This window comes from Argopecten irradians, chromosome 6 (genome assembly GCF_041381155.1).
Source record: "Argopecten irradians isolate NY chromosome 6, Ai_NY, whole genome shotgun sequence".
Classification (NCBI taxonomy): Eukaryota; Metazoa; Mollusca; class Bivalvia; order Pectinida; family Pectinidae; genus Argopecten; species Argopecten irradians.
The window spans coordinates 40,151,751-40,171,959 of record NC_091139.1 but is presented as its reverse complement, the minus strand read 5'-3'; the positions used below and the strand labels follow the sequence as shown (position 1 = coordinate 40,171,959).

Below are 20,209 nucleotides of genomic sequence, written 5' to 3'. Positions count from 1 at the left end.
TGTGAAAAAAATGTAATGGGTCAGAGGACAATACCTTTTACATGTATGTACAGTTGTTATGTATATATTTAGGCTACCTGTAAGTGGTTAACGTCTTGGAATTTCAACAATATTTATATACAAATCTAGTTTTATGCCTAGTGGTTGTAAATGTTGAAATATCGAGAAATCATAGCGGAATCAAATTTTAACCTGCGGTTTGAATAGAAGCAAAACAAAACGGACATAGAATCACAGTTATCATCTCAGAATAATTTGTATGTTTGAAGATAAAATTACGTAGATCGTTTACAATATAAAATTATCTCAATCTCCAATGGCCATTGCCGTACGCGACTGGAATAGAGAGAACGTTAGCGTATGAAAGAAATATATTTGTAGTCTTATCATAGCTTTTGTATGTATTGGTATATTAAAACAGTTAAAGTATGGGATTGAGTGATATATCAAGTTTCCGGTTTCCCTCGAACTTGCCTATTTCCCTCGGCTCCGCCTCGGGAAATAGACAAGTCTCGGGAAACCAGAAACTTAGATCCCTCAACCCCATACTTTAACTGTATACTTATACAACTACATCAAAATAACATTGCTTTGTCAACTTTAGGAAGACTTGTACATGTAACATCATTCTTGTAGAATGCAAGCCTTGACTAGATCAGGATGGTCAAATTTTATATGAGTAAAGCAAATCTCATCATCCTTTAGTAATCCACATTTTTTGGTTATGTTTATATATATATAACCTTTTTATTATGACTTTATTTTGAATGCTGTGAAACAGCAATCATAGGTACTCTAAACAAGCCTGAGCACATCAAAACAATAATAAGAATCTGCGATGAAAATTAAATGCTCTTTTGTTACTTTCCTACCCTAATTGAAGGTATAAAATATTAAAACACACCTGTACAGTAATTTTCACAACGATAATCGATGTTTACGATTACGCAATCAGTGATGTTTTCCTATGTTTCCTTAGAACTATGTCGTTTTGATCTTGATTCAGATCAAAAATCACACACAACGCCTTCTTAATTTATTCCTCCGCAGTAGATTTCCTTAGTTTATCTATCTAGTTGAATGGTACGAAATTGATGCTATAAATGATGATTTATTATATTTGTTTTAATGATTTATACGAAAATTAAGATTTAAATGTGTTTGCAAAAGTCTTTTATTTGGTCGACGTTGGGAACTATATCTGTTGAAATTACTACGCTCTCTCCCATCTAGAGATGTAAAATCTCGAGTTGCCTGCCTTTAAACGTCATTGCAATTAGACCTTTCATTGCAGGAATTTATTATTTATAGCTACCTTTTAATTCTTTAACTAAGATCAAATCAAACAAATATAGAAATTATACATGAGGTGTCAATCTCTAGTCAACATTAATTCCATCTTTCTTTTTTTCTGAAAACATGTACGGCCGTAACACTGCTTTATTACTGTAGTAAATTGAATTATATCTGATGAAATTACTACGCTCTCCCTTTGCCTCCCTTTAAAGGTCATTGCTATATTACCATAGTGAAAGTGCACTGCATATATAGCACTTGCTGTTCGACTTGTTCAAGCCGTGTTTAAACGAACATACACAACATATTTGCAACAATGTTTCATAACATCAAAGATTGTTGTAAAAGGTAACTAAATTATGACTTTTTAGCCCACCATCATCAGATGGTGGGCTATTCAAATCGCCTTTCGTCCGTGGTCCGTCGTCCGTCCGTCCTTCCGTCCGTCTGTCCGTCCGTCCGTCCTTCCGTCCGTCTGTCCGTCCGTCCGTTAACAATTCTTGTTACCGCTATTTCTCTAAAAGTACTGAAGGGATCTTTCTCAAATTTCATATGTAGGTTCCCCTAGGACCCTAGTTGTGCATATTGTATTTTGGGACTGATCAGTCAACAAGATGGCCGCCAGGCAGCCATCTTGGATTTTGATAGTTAAAGTTTGTTACCCCGCTATTTCTCAGAAAGTACTGAAGGGATCTTTCTCAAATTTCATATGTAGGTTCCCCTAGGACCCTAGTTGTGCATATTGCATTTTGGGACTGATCGGTCAACAAGATGGCCGACCAGCCGCCATCTTGGATTTTGATAGTTAAAGTTTGTTACGGCTAATTCTCAGAAAGTACTGAAGGGATCTTTCTCAAATTTCATATGTAGGTTCCCCTAGGACCCTAGTAGTGCATATTGCATTTTGGGACTGATCGGTCAACAAGATGGCCGCCAGGTAGCCATCTTGGATTTTGATAGTTAAAGTTTGTTACCGCTATTTCTCAGAAAGCACTGAAGGGATCTTTCTCAAATTTCATATGTAGGTTCCCCTAGGACCCTAGTTGTGCATATTGCATTTTGGGACTGATCGGTCAACAAGATGGCCGACCAGCCGCCATCTTGGATTTTGATAGTTAAAGTTTGTTACGGCTAATTCTCAGAAAGTACTGAAGGGATCTTTCTCAAATTTCATATGTAGGTTCCCCTAGGACCCTAGTAGTGCATATTGCATTTTGGGACTGATCGGTCGACAAGATGGCCGCCAGGTAGCCATCTTGGATTTTGATAGTTAAAGTTTGTTACCGCTATTTCTCAGAAAGCACTGAAGGGATCTTTCTCAAATTTCATATGTAGGTTTCCCTAGGACCCTAGTTGTGCATATTGTATTTTGGGACTGTTCAGTCAACAAGATGGCCGCCAGGCAGCCATCTTGGATTTTGATAGTTAAAGTTTGTTACCGCTATTTCTCATAAAGTATTGAAGGGATCTTTCTCAAATTTCATATGTAGGTTCCCGTAGGACCCTAGTTGTGCATATTGCAGTTTGGGACTGATCGGTCAACAAGATGGCCGACCAGCCGCCATCTTGGATTTTGATAGTTAAAGTTTGTTACCGCTAATTCTCAGAAAGTACTGAAGGGATCTTTCTCAAATTTCATATGTAGGTTCCCTAGGACCCCAGTTGTGCATATTGCATTTTGGGACTGATCGGTCAACAAGATGGCCGACCGGTGGCCATCTTGGATTTTGATAGTTAAAAGTTTGTTACCGCTATTTCTCAGAAAGTATTGAAGGGATTGTTCTCAAATTTCATATGTAGGTTCCCCTAGGACCCTAGTTCTGCATATTACATTTTGGGACTGTTCGGTCAACAAGATGGCCGACAAGCAGCCATCTTGGATTTTGATAGTTAAAATTTGTTACGGCTATTTCTTAGAAAGTATTGAAGGGATTGTTCTCAAATTTCATATGTAGGTTCCCCTAGGACCCTTGTAGTGCATATTGCATTTTGGGACTGATCAGTCAACAAGATGGCCGAACGGTGGCCATCTTGGATTTTGATAGTTAAAGTTTGTTACCGCTATTTCTCAGAAAGTACTGAAGGGATTTTTCTCAAATTTCATGTGTAGGTTCCCCTAGGACCCCAGTTGTGCATATTGCATTTTGGGACTGATCGGTCAACAAGATGGCCGACCGGTGGCCATCTTGGATTTTGATAGTTAAAGTTTGTTACCGCTATTTCTCAGAAAGCACTGAAGGGATCTTTCTCAAATTTCATATGTAGGTTCCCCTAGGACCCCAGTTGTGCATATTGCATTTTGGGACTGATCGGTCAACAAGATGGCCGACCGGTGGCCATCTTGGATTTTGATAGTTAAAGTTTGTTACCGCTATTTCTCAGAAAGTATTGAAGGGATTGTTCTCAAATATCATATGTAGGTTCCTCTAGGACCCTAGTTCTGCTTATTGCATTTTGCGACCACCAACTTGGATTTTGATAGTTTAAAGTTTGAAAAGCAGAAAAAAGAATTGTAAGTTTGAAAAGCAGAGAAAAGATCCCTCTTTCATTTGTCAGACATAGATCAATCTTTGGTGGGCGCCAAGATCCCTCTGGGATCTCTTGTTTATATGACAAAAGTATCTGGCCATGATTTATAAGTTGGCAAAGCAAAGTGATACACATGCAAGCAGCCATGTTCGTCTTTGTAACAAGGAAATCACTACATAATCCGGAAATCGCAATATTTCTGTTGTTATTTAAAGATGTTCCACTGCTGACAAATGGTATTTTTTCACAATCAAAAACAGAAGCAGATTTAGTATTTAGTATTTTTCTTCAGTTACAAAAGTTACTTACTTTACACTTTTACCACTATTGAAAAGTTTGAGCTTCTAATTTTACTTCAAGTTAAAAATATGAAAAATAATTAATTGCATCCCGATAAAATTCCGTGGCACTATATCCTATATGGAAGGAAGTACTGATTACGCATGCACCAAAGGCAAAATAAATTATTTTATATTATTTTTTATGTTAACTAGACATATATATACACGATTAAACGCCAACTATTGTTCAAATGATAAATACCATTTATACTCTGTCGGCGGTGGAGCATCTTTAATGGATATTAATTATTTTCTTTTTTTTAAAGAGACATTGATGAAATTGATAATTTCAGTAATTTATATGTGTCTATAGATTACTTACACGTATTAAACGAAAATGGCACTCAGATTTTTACCCGATTTATTGGTTAAAGTGAATAGCCGGGCAAAGAAAACCAGTTTAAATGCATTCATTGGCCTTCCAAAAGTTCTCACATATTAATACGACGGTCAAGTTCTGCTTAGTTTCCCAGTTCGGACCATAAAAGTAAAGAAACGTTGAAAGCATTGAAAGCGAGGCTGCGTGGAAATGTAACCACGGACATAGTGAGCCGGGAGGACGTTTTAAAAATTTCCATACTTTAAATTAATTTCTTCGTACGCAGACAGATTTTGACAAGAGATTTTATTTTTCCATTTCATAAGAAATTATACTGGATACATTCACGCCATTTTTACCGACTTTAGCCATCCTTGCCCGACTGTTCACTTTAAATAAATCATCCGATTTATTAGTTAAATAAATCAACTTCTTTCAGAAATAAGAAATTTTAATATAAAAAATATATTTCAATCATTTCAAAAAAAACTATTTAACTTATGGTGGTTGAATCAACTTTAATGATAATAAGATAACAAATATCTTTTGTTTAACTCCAAAATTCAACATTTTACATTACATAAATACAATGTTCTACAACATGTTAACTAAATTTAATATAAATGAAAAACCAATTATTTTATTCCTTTGTTTGAGTCCTTCATTCACAGCATCTATGAGTATCCTTGGCACTTTGATTCTAGTATTCACATGTACATTCAAACTTTGTTAACTCAGTGTTGACAGAATCATCACCATGGTAACACTTTATCTTATCCAAGTAACTGAGGTATTATTTAGACAAGATTGAGTTAACAAGGTTTGGGTTTATATATCTTTCTCTTTGGAATTAAACTTAAAAAACACTGTTTGATTTGTATTGACTATACAAAATTGTTATGAGAAAAAGTAATAAGCTTTCCTTATAATATATAATTATAATGTATGTGACAATCTCACCAATTACTCTATGTACCTTACAAATACAAAAGCCTCTATATCTAATTTTGTTAATCTAAAACTGTTATGGAGCAATATATCATGCTTGTCTAAAATAAGGTGCTCTCAAGTTTGATCATATGAATTACCTTAAGTAACCCATATCCAACATCATAGAGCGAATATATATGTATGCAATGTTTTCTTCTGAGTTAAATGGTAATAATGCTAGACAATCATTCATAGATATAATGTAAATAAGGCACCAAATGATTTATTTACAGGCAGATAAATATTGGCCTCTTTATTGAACAAAAATGAAATATTGTCAAATTATGCCGTCAAAATTACAAAATTTAACTTACAATTGTAGGCAATGTAATAGATGAGATACCTTCTAAAGCAGAATAAAAGGAGGGAGTTTGATACTTTCAGCATGTGAGAAGCATTTATTAAACAACACTGTTTCAGTATTATGAACAGTATACTAAGCTTCTAAACTTCAGCTCTCGGTAATGTCGATCCTAAATAATGTTCTTAAATGTGTATCATACATACCAACCAGTATGTCAGAAATAGTAAATTTACAGTATGTACATGTATTCAGTATATAATATATACACTGCCAATACAATAATCAACTCATATCATACATTATATATACAGAAGTTATGTGTTCAGCACATACAAGCATATACCATAGATACTGCTAAATGTAATTTTAAACTGATTAACATACATGTACATGTCATATACAGAAATTATGTACAGTGGAACTTGGTTGATACGATCTCAGATAATTCGAAAACCCAGATTAATACGAAGTTCTTTGCCTGTCCCGGCCGAATTCCCTCTTTATCTTTGTTTAAAGAACTCGGATAATTCGAATTCGGAAAACTCGAAGAACTGGGATAATACAAAGTAAATTTTGGGTCCGAATAACAAATATCATATATAAAATGTTCTTATAACTCGAAGTAAGATTTTCGGGACAACGAGATCGCCGAAAATGCTAATTTCTTTTTCATAAATCTTACTGTAGAGTGGCATTTCAAAATATATATCTCGGTTTTATTGTTATAATTTTGCCACAACCATGGGCGATTTTGACATCTCTCTTGTTCACATCGTTTTACGACATGGAACTAGTCTATATATACCAAGTAAAGAGATCGTCAGTAGACACAAGAACTCGCTTAATTCGAAAACTCGAATAACTCTTAAGTCTTATCTTGGTCCCTTCGAGTTCGTATTAACCGAGTTCCACTGTATTCAGTACATACAAGCATATACCATAGATACTGCTAAATGTAATTTTAAACTGTTTAACATAAATGTACATGTTATATATACAGAAATTGTGTAATCAGCACATACAAGCATACCATAGATACTGCTAAATGTAATTTTAAACTGTTTAACAAACATGTACATGTTATATACAGAAATTTTTTACATACAGAAATTCGTAACCATCAATTCTTATGTCAGACATATTAAATCTTTGTAATATGTTTATATGCACTACTTTGATAATGTATATCTATGTGTAACATTAACATATGAATGTACTCCACAGGCGAGCAGTGCTGAATCCTGGAAATCTGCTAAAACTATATATGAGTTTACCTGTAAGGATATAGACGGCAATGACGTGTCTCTAGAAAAGTACAGGTATGGACCAGGGATGAAAGGTTAATTGTAATTGTCTGGTGTGTGATATTACAAGAAACTAGAGAGAAAAGCCGCCGCCTTCTCCATTGTTCTCAGTATTGTCACTCTGTCTTCATCGTCAGAAACCCACAAGTCACTGCTCTATGATTTGTCACAACTTGTGATTCGTGGATTTCCGACAATGCTCCATCTTATGAATTTCACTTTGTATCCATTTATTACTGTTAGTAAACTTCCTCCAATTTTCTTTGATCACAGGAAATGTTGGCTATTATATCTGGTACATGTGTACCTGGTAGACATCCAGAATCAGAATCAATAGCATTGTAATACTTGAAATGGTTTTCTATTTTTAAACTAGAGTTATTTTGAGAATGATGATAATTGTTATTTACATTGACAGAGGCCACGTTGTTCTCATTGTCAATGTGGCCACCAACTGAGGGTTCACAGACAAGAACTACACTCAGCTACAACAACTGCACGCTATGTATGCTGAGAGTAAGGGCTTGAGGATCCTGGCTTTTCCTTGTAACCAATTCGGTGGACAGGTTAGTATAAGCTTGCTTTATCTTTTTTTTTTCTTCAGCTGATATGAGAATATTTGTTTGAAAGATGGTATATCTATACTAGATTTTGTGTAGTTATGGCCCTTATATGTCTAGGTTACCTTATTGGTTACTGATGGGCAGGCCTGGAGAGATGTTTAATTTGATAATTTAGCCCTGATGCTTTGGATTTTGACCAATACTACAAATTGCTATAGAAACTCTGGATAAGGTTGACTAACTGATATATAGAAATATAAGGACGACTTGAGGAGAATTTACGATCTTGAGTTGACAGACATGCAGTTAGTGAATTAAGATAATGAGCTAGCGTCATTTCATTGTAGGAACCAGGAACAAATGAGGAAATTAAAGCTTTTGCAACAGAGAAATATGGTGTTCAGTTTGACATGTTCGCCAAGATCGATGTCAACGGCAAGAAGGCTGATCCTTTATACAACTTCCTAAAGAAGAAGCAGGGGGGAACATTGGGGGAGTAAGTATTATTGGACCTAATAAACTTCCCTGGCCATCCAACTTTCGAGCATAAACTTATCCTAACTAACTTTGAATAAAAATACCATATGAAATAATTATTTTACCTCTTTTGCAAATTGATTTTTGGCTTATCTTGTGGAATAATTTTATGAGAGGTTTAAATTACGATAAGTGTTTGGTCTTATTTATTTATATCTCCGTCAATTTACCGGTAATAGATTTAAGTGCTTTCAACTTAGTAGTTCAATTACAGGATGTAAATCTAACAGTTTATAGGTTTAAGGGAAAGCTTTGGACCTCTGGAAAGCAATTTTGACCAGATCAATGTATTAAATAACGGTTGTTTAATTTAATGTTAGTACATGTTTGTATCCTTTAAAAGCCAGCATTCTGCCTGAAGTCAAATAATACTTCTGTTGCACAGACATTTCAAACATTGTTTTTCCTTCCAGTTTTATCAAGTGGAACTTTTCCAAGTTCCTGGTCAATAAAGAAGGAGTACCAGTAAAGAGATACGCCCCCAATGATGAACCAAATGTAAGTTCTATAAACAGGACCGCTATTGTCTCTAATACACAAAGTGATTTGGTGGCATTTGTTCTCCGGAGTACCCAGAGAAAACCCATGGCTAGTGTGTGACAAAATAACCCACATGGGCCTTGAAATTTTGAGCCAAAGTTTGAAAGATTATAGTTTAATGAAGAGCCCTATATAACCATCCATGCATTGGTGTGTAACATACATTTGGTGTGTAACATACATTTGGTGTTCTAGCATATGTAATGCTGCCCATTTGCGCACCATGATAGATATACTACAACACCCAATGTATGTTACACACCAAAGCATGTCAAAAATATGACTTTAATATATTTTATACATTCAATCTAGACATTCCATTTTTAAGAGAAAATAATAATAAAACTTATATGTCTGTATATAGAAAAATATCATTGGATGGAACACTGTATGATTTGGTGGGAAATCGTTGGTGCCAGTGTCATCCGGTGTGTTGATATGGACAACCAACTTGATGTAGTCCTATTGATAAAGGGGATGTATAAAGATAAATTCAATCCTTCAATCCATTTAAAATATTTTAATTATAATACATATATTCATATCGATCAATTTTAAGAATAGTTCAATATTTTTTCGGTGAATTCTCACACAGATTTAAACCCAGCCTTTTCGTGACCTCTTGACCTCTGATGATGTATATGTGCGCCAGAGCCTAACTGACATGATAATATTGGAAATTTTTATACATTGGGATTAGTAGCAACATATAGGTACTGTGCAGTGGCAATGTAAATATATACCTTTTTTTTTTAAAGTCTTGTACAAAATGTATGTATTTTAGATATCTAGATATAGTGCATACATACAACACTTGATTTTTACAAAAATATGATGATATATATATATTGTTTTCTTTTTTTACCATTTTCAGAAAGTTGCAAAGGATTTTGACAAGTACTGGTAGAAACAATATCTGGAGAATGGAAAAGAAATGTTCACTTAGGAAGCCCAGTTATTTGATCTTGTACAAACACTGGGAGAGAATGAATTATTGTGAGGGCATTGGACAAATTCTTTAGATAACGAAATTGCCAAATCATGAAAATGAAAAAGCAAATTAAAGGACTCTGTTATTCTTTGAAGAAGAATGATGTCTCGTCATAGTTGTGATAAAGGCAGACAGAATTTGTTTGTTACATTATCATCACTTCTGACCTTGACCTTTGTTTTGTTTAGGTCATCACCATGGTAATACAGACTGTATGACGACTCCTCCTGAAACTGCTCGCCCAGTGGGAGGGGTCCGAGCTTAACAAGCGTGCACCCCTGTCTGGTGTTGTTGTGGAGATTTCCATTGCAATGAAAGGTCAAGGTCACTAGTTTAAGTTGTAGGTCACCTGTTAAATGTGCATTACATATTTTTCATTGCTTAGTTTTTGTATTTTGTTTCACTGGTTTTGTCATTTTTTTGGGGTTGGATATATACTCCCTAGTCAAGTATATTCTATCTATACAATCCCAGGAAATCGGTGCTTTTGTGGTGATACAGGATTGTATGTAAACTTGTAGATCCACAGTTTCTATTAGTATATGTTTTGCATTCCTCTCCTGTTTTGATATGATTTTTTTGTGAAACTTGGTCCTTCATCAAATATAAATATATATTTACTTGCTGTATTTATATATGATAAATATACATATCAGAGGAATTTGTATACTTTGAATGTTCAGAAGTAACTTGCCAAATAATGTCTGATGGAAAAAACTTGAGTTCTTTAATAACACTACATGTAGTTTTCTGTCTTTGCTATTCATTTTGTTTCTTTACATTTAACATAAAAATACTTTGATAACATGGAATACTCAGATGACTCTAAACAAACATTCAATAGAAACTTTTAACAGTTTTATCGTCTGTGTGATTAAAAAAAAGGATGTTTAGGACTTTGAACGTTTGTTTAAACACCTTTTTTGATTGATCCCTTTTAGTTATGTCTGCTTGTTTTAATTTCAAATGTATATGTATTTGGTGTGCATATCTAGTAGGAAACTGATAAAGTCATTAGCATTAAATTCATCAAATGAGAAAATGTAGCAGAAATTTTAAAACAAATTTTGGTGTTCATTGATTTTTAAATGGTTACACTTTCTTTTTGAGATTCCAATCTCACTCTTAAAATACAATGAACATTTGTATCATGTACCTCTCTGTGTTCTTCTACACGATCAAATGAATAAATATTTTTGAAGATTTACAAAACAAATTATTTTGGTCTAGTGTGAATGAAGTACCTTGATTTCAGTGTCTTAGTGAACAAGAACAATTATACAAGCTGTGCAATCTTATAGGATGAAGAAAAAAAGTGACAGTTGTTAAAATTAAACAAAGGACAATGTTATTGTGTGATGTATAAAATTTGATTTTTTCTGTCAATCGTGTCACCAATTTCTGTTCATGTTTACCTTGTTTGTGTTGAACCTCAAAACAGCTCAGCATGACACTTGTGGTTGTGAATATCAAACAACAACATTCATAATTGTAAACAACTTTTGTTCCAGTTGTGAAAATGTTCAAGACTAACTTTCTGTTCACCTTAACTACTTATGCTCTGATTTCAGGTTTACTTAGATAATGTTTTTGGATCGGTTATTTTGCATTAATTTTGTAGTCCAAAATATCTATCTACACTAGCTTTGATACAGACCTGGGTATAGTTTATCAGATCATATTTGACTATAATTTATTTATATAATCAGTGATCAGTTTTATCCAGATGACCAGTATTAAGTAGGTTACCCCCGGTTGTACTATCAATCACAATCAGTTCTGAGGGTTATAATATGATTATTGTGTTAATGGGTTAAAGTTGTGTGTATCTTGGTTTTATTTTTGTAACAATAGGAAAACATTAAGTACATTTAATTTGTTAAAAGACACTTTTTTTAACAAAGTGTATTTTCAGTTTATATATTTCTTATTTGTCACTGACAACTAAAATAATGATTAAAATAAAAAAAAACTGCAGACAAAATGTTCTGAATGCAATCATTGGTGTACATCTCAGGTACATGGTAGGGCTATATATAGTATGTATTATAGTATTATAATATATAAAGACTGGAGTAGGAAATCCATGCCAAGTCCCTGTGGTTTACATGCAGTAGGTTATGGTTATGGGAGATTACTCTGGTTGACATTATATGTCCGTCCTTTATTAACCAGGTTTGACCTTTGACCTAGATTAAGTAATGTGAGAAGGTGAGCACGATGATAATCATACTGTAGTCTAAAGGTATTTAGTCATTTGTTCGATAGTTACATGTATTATTTTTAGGTACAAATAAAACCAATGTTAAAGAAAGATAAAAATATTTGTTATCATTTTCGGAATAACCTTAACTTGCATACTACATATTACATCTCCCTTTCGAATGAAGATGTTTTTATGCAAAACTGATCTCAATTTATTCTGAATGGCCTAGAGCATTCTCTGACAGAGTGAAACCAAAGGTATTAACTCTTTTAGATCTGATTGGGCCTAGAGCTGGGGTGTAGTGAAGTGCCATTACCCGATAGGTCCCCATGACATTGACCTCAAGGTCAAATGTCAAAAAGTACAAAACATACATGAATTGGTTGTACAGACTGTTATTTACTGGGCATTTCAATATCTGGTGATGGAACTTAGAGGATACTTGTGGTGCATACCATGATATCACTTGCCATTGTCCCAAGGTCAAAGGTTAAATAAGTGCATATTCTTCAGTACTTTGTTGTTATGTCCACCTCCTACACTGGCTTCCAGAACATAAGTTGTTGATAAGACTCTCAAAACAGAGTTCTGATACTAGATTATCTCGTCCTAGTTTTAAACCTAAAATCAGACTTGAAGGAGAGACAAAAGTATTCAAGCCAAACTGAAGTGATGGTTTTTTTTATATTCTAGAGAATGGTGACCAGTCTAGCCATAACTGAACTGTCTAGGTTTAGTGATGAAAGACGTGGTGACAATTATCACTTACACCAACTTATACCAATGTGCATTGGTCTACTGATACCTACATGATGTAGTGATCATAAGTATCCCCTGGAAATGGAGGACGCCAGGATCAAAATCAGGATCAAATGAGAAGATAATGCATAAGTCATCAACTCAATAATTATAATCTAGATAGCATATTAAGGATGTCAATAATTAAATTAATATTTACATATACTGATAATATGTAGGTACTTCAGATATAGACAAAGTTTGTGCGTTCTTTGGTTTCTAAACAAAACAAAAATAATTTTTAAAAAAATGTGACCATATCAACTACAGCTGAAAGGATACGCACTATAATACTTTTAGTATAAAGATGTACTCTGTATTATATTTGGAATTCAGCAATTTAATCGCTAAAGTAAGGTTTGAAAATTTGAAGGGTCTGAGGGCCAAAGAGGACACAAAACCGAACATACAATGAAGTAATTTTCAAGGCAATTCACCCCTTTGTCAAAACACAAAGAACAAAACACTTTCACATAAAACCAATACGTAAAACACAAGTAAACACAAACAGATTACATATTCATAAATGTTAAGTCTGATATACTCTGACGAGTGGGGTCGAAAACAATGATCAAGTCTATTATTATCAGCATAAACGGGCGGCATTGAATGTGTTTGAAAAAAGTTCCGCGCATAACTTTCCCTCATGTGACCCATGGTCACAGTTGATCGCACTACGCCACCATGCTAAAGTTATGCGCGGAACTTACAAAATCATTATCTACATATTGCCGTTTTAGTGGAAAGCTCCCAAAGACAAAACATATCCCGTCTAGTTTTAGTGGCTAATAAAATCCTTTCAATCATCATAAACAACTATTCAAACTGTAGTCACTAAAACGATAAACAAAAATGACCCAAAAATGTCCGAAATCAGCTTTTGGAAATGCATTGTGCCACTTTCTCATGCTTTATGTATGCAATTTTTCAATCGATAAAGGGTAAAATTCGATACTATAATTAACCATTAACTTTGAACCTTTTCGAGGGTACCTTATGATAACATTATTCTCACATAGCTAGCCATATAAGATAGAGTTGTCCCATGAAAGACAGCTATGTAAGATAAATCTATCTTACATAGCTGTGACGTCACAATTGCCGAACAATCAGATGACGTATTATCAGCCATAGTTGACGTCATTTTTCTTCTATTTCGATTGATTTGCCGGATTTATTTACCATTTCATTTGTTTAATTTGCATTTCAAACCGTTTCACCTAAGATTTCTTGTTTATATTTATTAATATAAACCAAACTTTGATGAGCTCTTTCGAATGGCGTTCTTATTTTTAAAATCGATCAATTATTTAAGAAGTTAAGATTTTGTCACAAAATGGCTGATTCACCTTTCGTGCAAGTAACTCGACAAGCAATGTGAGAAAATAACTCTTTCATATGTAAATTATGTAGGATAGAACTATTCCACCCTCGGGTACAGAATTTTGGGTCAGAAACCTCGGCAAGCCTCGGTTCTGACCCAAAATTCTGTACCCTCGGGTGGAATAGTTCTATCCTACATATGTACATATGAAAGAGTCATATAAACTTTTAAGATCATTCTAGCAGTTTAACAATAAATTCAACACAACTTCTGTTGTGAGAAGAACGTATAAACAAAGTACATTTGTAAAATGAGATAAGTAGCCTGTGGCCCTATACAGAATATTGTATCCTGGATGCCCTTGGACCGCGTTTTTAACGTTACGAATTTCCCGTAAGAATTGAGGTATTATGACGTCACAATGTAAATGACGTTATTTCCGCTTTCACAATCAGCTGAGCATTGTTTACATTTGACTTGAATCACGTGCTTAGGTAGCAAAACATCTTCACAGAGAAAACGGAAATCAACATTGCCTATGTCCCAAACGCTTCAATTTTGCTTAGAGAGGCGGTGCATTCATCTAAAGAATGTACATCTTGTTGGATAGTGGTCATGGTGAAAACAACACACGACTGTGCTCTACAGATGTTAAAAACAGTTTGATAAACAAGAGAATTGAAGGGTAAGTACACGTTTCAGTTGGGCCTGTTGGTAGGTATAGTCGCCCCATAGCACTGTAACCATACCTGAAGGTCAAGAATTGTTTTGCTTAAACACATTTCACAAGTATTTACGTTGGTGAAATACATTATCATTGTAAAATGGACAAGAGGTTTTATTATAACAAGGAGGCTTCTACAGATATGTACTTGTTTGTTCCTCTCAACAGATTTCTTTCCGGATTTCCAGCAGAAAGTATTCATCGTATTGCCTATCCTGGTACCGGGGAAGGCGAAAACAAGGTATGATGAAACCAATATCTTTTTGCTGGGAAAAAACTCTGTAAATGATAATTAAACAATTGAGAAAATATCACTTTACATGTTATTAACTATTAGTGTTGCTTTGAGAAAGCATGGTAAGTGTTGCTTTGAGAAAGCATGGTAAGTGTTGCTTTGAGAAAGCATGGTGAGTGTTGCTTTGAGAAAGCATGGTAAGTGTTGCTTTGAGAAAGCATGTGAGTGTTGCGTTGAGAAAGCATTTTAGTGTTGTTTTCAGAAAGCATTGTAAGTGTTGCTTTAAGAAAGCATTCTTAGTGTTTCTTTGATAAAGCATGTTAGTGTTGTGCTTTGAGAAAATATTGTTAATCTGAGAAAGCAACGTTCTCTTTTAGCATAGAAGAGGTTTGTTATTCGCTCAAGATTCGCTCAAAATACATCGTTGAAAGTGTTTTTAAGTGTCACTTGTTCAGATGTATTAATGGTTCTTTCATTAACTAATGTATAGCGTACAACGCGTATTAGTAACTGACTTCCGGTTGATGGATAAAATATATATATATATAATGCATATACAGTTCTCGTGGCTAAAAAGAAAAACACGGTAGGGATACTTCTTCACTTCTTTTGCAGGCTTTTCATGCTTTTGCATTGTTGGGTATAGTGATATCCTCCAAGGAGATGGTACTTATGTTACTATATATAAATTTCAACTGCTTATCACTATTTCTATGTGAACGAGGGTTTGAATTTAATTGGGTGCTGATGCCATGCCTTGTTTAGATTTGTTTTGAAGCAGGTCACAGATGTAGAGCTGACTGTCTGGCAAGGAATTCCAAATATTGACAATTCTGTTACTGAAAAAGTGCCCAGTTCGTTGTGGTCGGTGTTGTTGTTTGTCAATATCCAAGATATCCATTCCTTTCAAAATTTTGAATGTTTGGATAATATCCGCTCTCATCTTGCGATGTTATAGAGTGGGAAGTCCTAGTCTTTTTAATCTTTCTTCATAAAAGAGATCTTTTAGCGCAGGTATTCTTTTTGTGGCTCTTCTTTGAACATATTCGATTGTAATTTTGTCCCTCTGAAGTATAGGAGATGTAACAAAGCACTGGTGGTTATGGTGTGTTTGGAATTCGTTACTAGGACAAGAAAATCTCGCTTTTGTTTAAGCAATCATACTACAATGATACTTCTTTATAGATTACATAGAAAATTAGCAAATCAGTGGGTTCAATTCAATTACACATTTGACTGTGTTTGTTTTGTATTATGTGCTGTCGATTTTACCTGCAGATCACTAACGCTTATGGGGAGGCTCTGAGGACTGTGGGGTACGGCCGATTGGAGAAACCCTGTACAACTTACTATAACAATCCTTTTGACCCAAGACTGTAAGCATATCAATACCTACATATAGAACATCACATATCTACACGATATCCCGTACCGACATCAACTGTAAACGTGAACATTCGCGCGAGGGGGATTTTCATGCTAATTTACACTGCATACTACATACTACAAAGATTGGGGATAATTACGACATTATACACTCGCGGACATATCCATGTTTACTGTATGTGAAAGGGTCACGTACGTGCTTCTTACGAACGCTCTATATGAGTGAAATAACCAAAACGTATCCATTACGAATTGTACTAAGTCAGTTGAAAGAGAGTGCATTTACACTATGAAAGAACGAATATAACTGTCTTTAACATGTGTTGCAAACTATTTAAACGTATGATTAATCATGTATCAATGTTTTAGTATTTTTAATGGACTCGGCCACCTTCTGACGGTGACAGATGGAGAATCGACTTCTTTATCCAAGGCACGCCTAACGCAGAACGTATTCCTTGCTTTGGAAAACTCGGATTCCGTCATGGATGGAATTTACAATCCAAGCCGTAACTTCTATCAGGATCTGCGCACCTCCATCAGCCTTGACCTTTTTGTAGACCCCAATAGGTACAAACTGTTTCCGGAAATAGATGGAAATGTTTCCGACGATGGATCCGAGGACTGTAAACTGATGTTCAGTAAGATTGCCAGCCCGTCGGTGAGGAATCTTTGGGTAGACACACCACGGACCACGGAGGGAGACGAGGACTTAACGGGCCGTGTATCTGACCAAGTAACAGCTAAGACGGACAAATCAAAGGACGAGAGCCAATTTGGTGCTGGAGATATTCCGACAAAGGACAAGGATGGCCTCGGAAAGGAACCGCCGCCTAAAAACAAGATCAGATACTCGTACAAAAGACTGGAGGGTAAGAAAAAGCCGAATGTTGAACTAGCTCGGAATGAACCGATGAGTCCGGAGCAGTCGTCAACTTATGACGATTTCGCTCGTGAGATAGAACTGGTTGTGTCCGAGGAGTCGGACGAAGAAGATCACACGAAGATGGCAGATCCGACGGACGCCGCAACGGAACCAACGACAGGGGATCCGGACACGGCGAACAGAGTTACAGCAGTCGAACCGGATTTTGATCAATCCCAACCAAAATGTCCGAAAGAGTAGGTGATATATTGAAGAAATCAACTTCTTACTAAAAATATAAGTTTAATAAAGATAAAAACCGTCCGAAACTAACCCTTAATTATACAAACATTTGACCAAAGGGTATAGGCTTATGGACAATATCGATATATCATCTAACCTGTTTTCTATATTTACCATGACTTCCTTTTGCGTAGCATATGCAACAGAAGCCAGTATAGGAGTTTTAGCTAAGATTTTGGATACTTACAACAAATATGCCACAAGAGCAATAATATTTTATCCCAGATTTCGCTCAAAAGCTTTTCATAGTGACTAACGCTGAAATTTACATGTATGCTTTTAAACATTTAAGTAATTCTCATTTTTAAAGAGACTCGCGGACAGAAGATGAGACGTCGAGGATACAATCAATCCAGCCTCGCCACCAAGCCAGCGAACCGGAAGTATCCATGGTCGGGAGGACGGAACAAGGGACAAACAAGACACCCTGTAATCCTTGCCGTGATGACTCTCAGCAAACAGCCACTGAAGGTATACCAGTGCATGTTTCTACGGCAGAAGCAAAGATCCAGGAATTTAAACAGGACATGGAGAAAATAATTGCCGGATGTGACATCCCCAAAACTTCACTCGAGGACCTATCGCACGCCGAATATTCTGTAGATACGATAGTAGCCAAGTCACAGCTCCGGCCGAGCGTGCCCTCATTTTATCCCGGTTTCAACAAGGCTCTAGGCTTAACAGACCAATGGAGTGATCACGTGATAGAAGTGAAGACGTCGACAACCACCCACACGACTCGTCCCCCGCCAGGAATCCCACTACAGCAGGGGGGCCAGGTAAGATACCACATTAACATTGTTATAATAAGCAAGAAAAACAGCAACTGTGATAATATGGCAGTTGCCCAAGCATTACTTGTTTTTACGTGATCCAGCTAATTTAAGAATTCTTTGATAGTAAAGAAGAAAACGATATCCAAATGCTAAAAGTGCTTTCCGTTGCAGGGACATCTCAACTGGCCACAAGCACAGCATCCTACGGGGCACGTACCAACAGGAACGTTCCAAACTCATCATGCTGGCCTCAGAACAGATTTTACGCAGAAACCGCTGGAGTTCCGTCCGACTTTAAACAACCTGCGAACATGCAACCAGCCAGCAGCTACCATGAATAAGGTACACGTGCAGCCAACTCAAGCAGCGGCGGCTTTGTTGATGGCAAATTGCCTACAACAACCCACAAGACGTGACGTACCATGCAATCCACCACAACCTCTAACACACACCAAGCCTTTTACTGATGTCCATCAGTTCCAGCACATCAGCTATCATCAGTACCAAGGGTTTAACACGACAAGGAATCCACCTCCGGGCTTCACCGAAGTTTCACATACCCGTAATCGAGATCACGCTGTCTATCGTTCGGAAGTCCACCAGCAGCATGCCCTATCTATACAGCAACAGTACAGGTTTCCTGCAGAACAGGGCTACCAGCAGACACAGCAGGCCATAGGCAGTAGATTCTCTCAGCCACAAGTCCAGAACCTCCACCAACATCAACTTGTCACGCAACACCAGCTACAACAGCAACAACATCACCACCAGCAACATCAACATCAGCCTCAAAATAATCTTCATGGTCAACAACAGTTCCGTCCCCAGCAACAGGCGCAGCATCTGCATCATCCACATCCGCCGCTCCATCCTCTCCAGCCTCAGCAACACTTTCTCAACCCAGACGTTCCTCCATTCCAGTACTTCAACAAGATGCAGAACGGCTCTCAACAGTCCAATATTGGTATGCGGACTGGCTGGCACCCCAACATACCAGGAGAGAACACCAACTGCAACAATGCAAACGTTAATGTTGGTGAAGAAAACTCGAAACCTTCGATAACGTTCAATAGTTCCTCCCTAACCGATGGTCCTGTCTTGAATGGTACGGAAGCAAATAATCGGTGCGTGAATTCAAAGTTAACTGTTGCCCCTAGTGACCTTGGGCGTATTAGACGGATGTCGATGAGTGCAGAGAGTATACCAAGTCTAGTGAACGATGGTAACAGGGAAAATTCCAAGGATAAACACAAGATTTCCAAATTTCGGTCACGCCGATCCAATCTTGTGCGCATCTATCCTTCCAAAGACTTGTCGTGAACTATCAAGACTAAGTGATATTGACAGATGTTCGGTTTATCACTGAAGTTGATAACACTATATCCATATGATTTATATCATTGTTATATTCTGTCATAATTCCATTGAGGGATTCCTCCAAATGTCTAGGGTACGAGTATTCGACCCACAAGGAGTTTGTCAATTACCATTCTGCTTCCCATAAGGTTTACTTCAAAAAGGAGTCAATTATAACAACACTCTTTAGTCCCCCTTTATTCTCCAATCGAAAAAAAAACCTGATAAGTCCCCTCTCCTCCTCTTCTTCTGCTATCCAGGATTTTGATGAGCATTGATTGGTATGTGGTTTTGAGGGATACCGAATAAAATGGCGTGATTTCGGCGCGGATTTATGTTTAGAAGTGATCAATGTGGAAAGCAGGATGGGAACGTGACATTCGTATAGCCAAAGACCAAGTGGGTTATCTGGGACCCTGACTACATACCGAGATTTTAGATTATTATGTTTGGACGTTATAATATTGTTTTATGTGAACGTGTTTTACATATGTACCTGCGTTTAATAAAGTGTTAAATAAT

The 20,209-nt window shown here is 36.2% G+C and overlaps 2 protein-coding genes across 2 annotated transcripts; both read left to right on the top strand.

The window, feature by feature from the left end:
• The first annotated feature begins 6,928 nt into the window (after positions 1–6,928).
• LOC138325874 (glutathione peroxidase-like) lies at positions 6,929–12,036 on the top strand. Its single transcript, XM_069271853.1, has 5 exons — positions 6,929–7,098; positions 7,502–7,649; positions 7,994–8,142; positions 8,597–8,681; positions 9,598–12,036. Exons 1-5 carry the CDS (start codon positions 6,944–6,946, stop codon positions 9,628–9,630), a joined length of 570 nt encoding a protein of 189 aa, XP_069127954.1. The 5' UTR covers positions 6,929–6,943; the 3' UTR covers positions 9,631–12,036.
• A 2,449-nt stretch (positions 12,037–14,485) lies between these two features.
• On the top strand, positions 14,486–20,209 carry LOC138325873 (uncharacterized). Its single transcript, XM_069271852.1, has 6 exons — positions 14,486–14,727; positions 14,935–15,007; positions 16,280–16,377; positions 16,757–17,509; positions 17,866–18,334; positions 18,503–20,209. The coding sequence occupies exons 1-6, from the start codon at positions 14,633–14,635 to the stop codon at positions 19,649–19,651; spliced, it is 2,637 nt and encodes an 878-aa protein (XP_069127953.1). The 5' UTR covers positions 14,486–14,632; the 3' UTR covers positions 19,652–20,209.

What these genes read in the sequence shown, in the direction of transcription:
- LOC138325873 (XM_069271852.1), top strand. Translation starts at nt 14,633, where the DNA reads ATGTACATCTTGTTGGATAGTGGTCATGGTGAAAACAACACACGACTG. An exon ending in AATCCTTTTGACCCAAGACT is followed by an intron (nt 16,378 to 16,756) that starts GTAAGCATATCA and finishes TCAATGTTTTAG; the next exon opens with TATTTTTAATGGACTCGGCC. An exon ending in CACTACAGCAGGGGGGCCAG is followed by an intron (nt 18,335 to 18,502) that starts GTAAGATACCAC and finishes TTTCCGTTGCAG; the next exon opens with GGACATCTCAACTGGCCACA.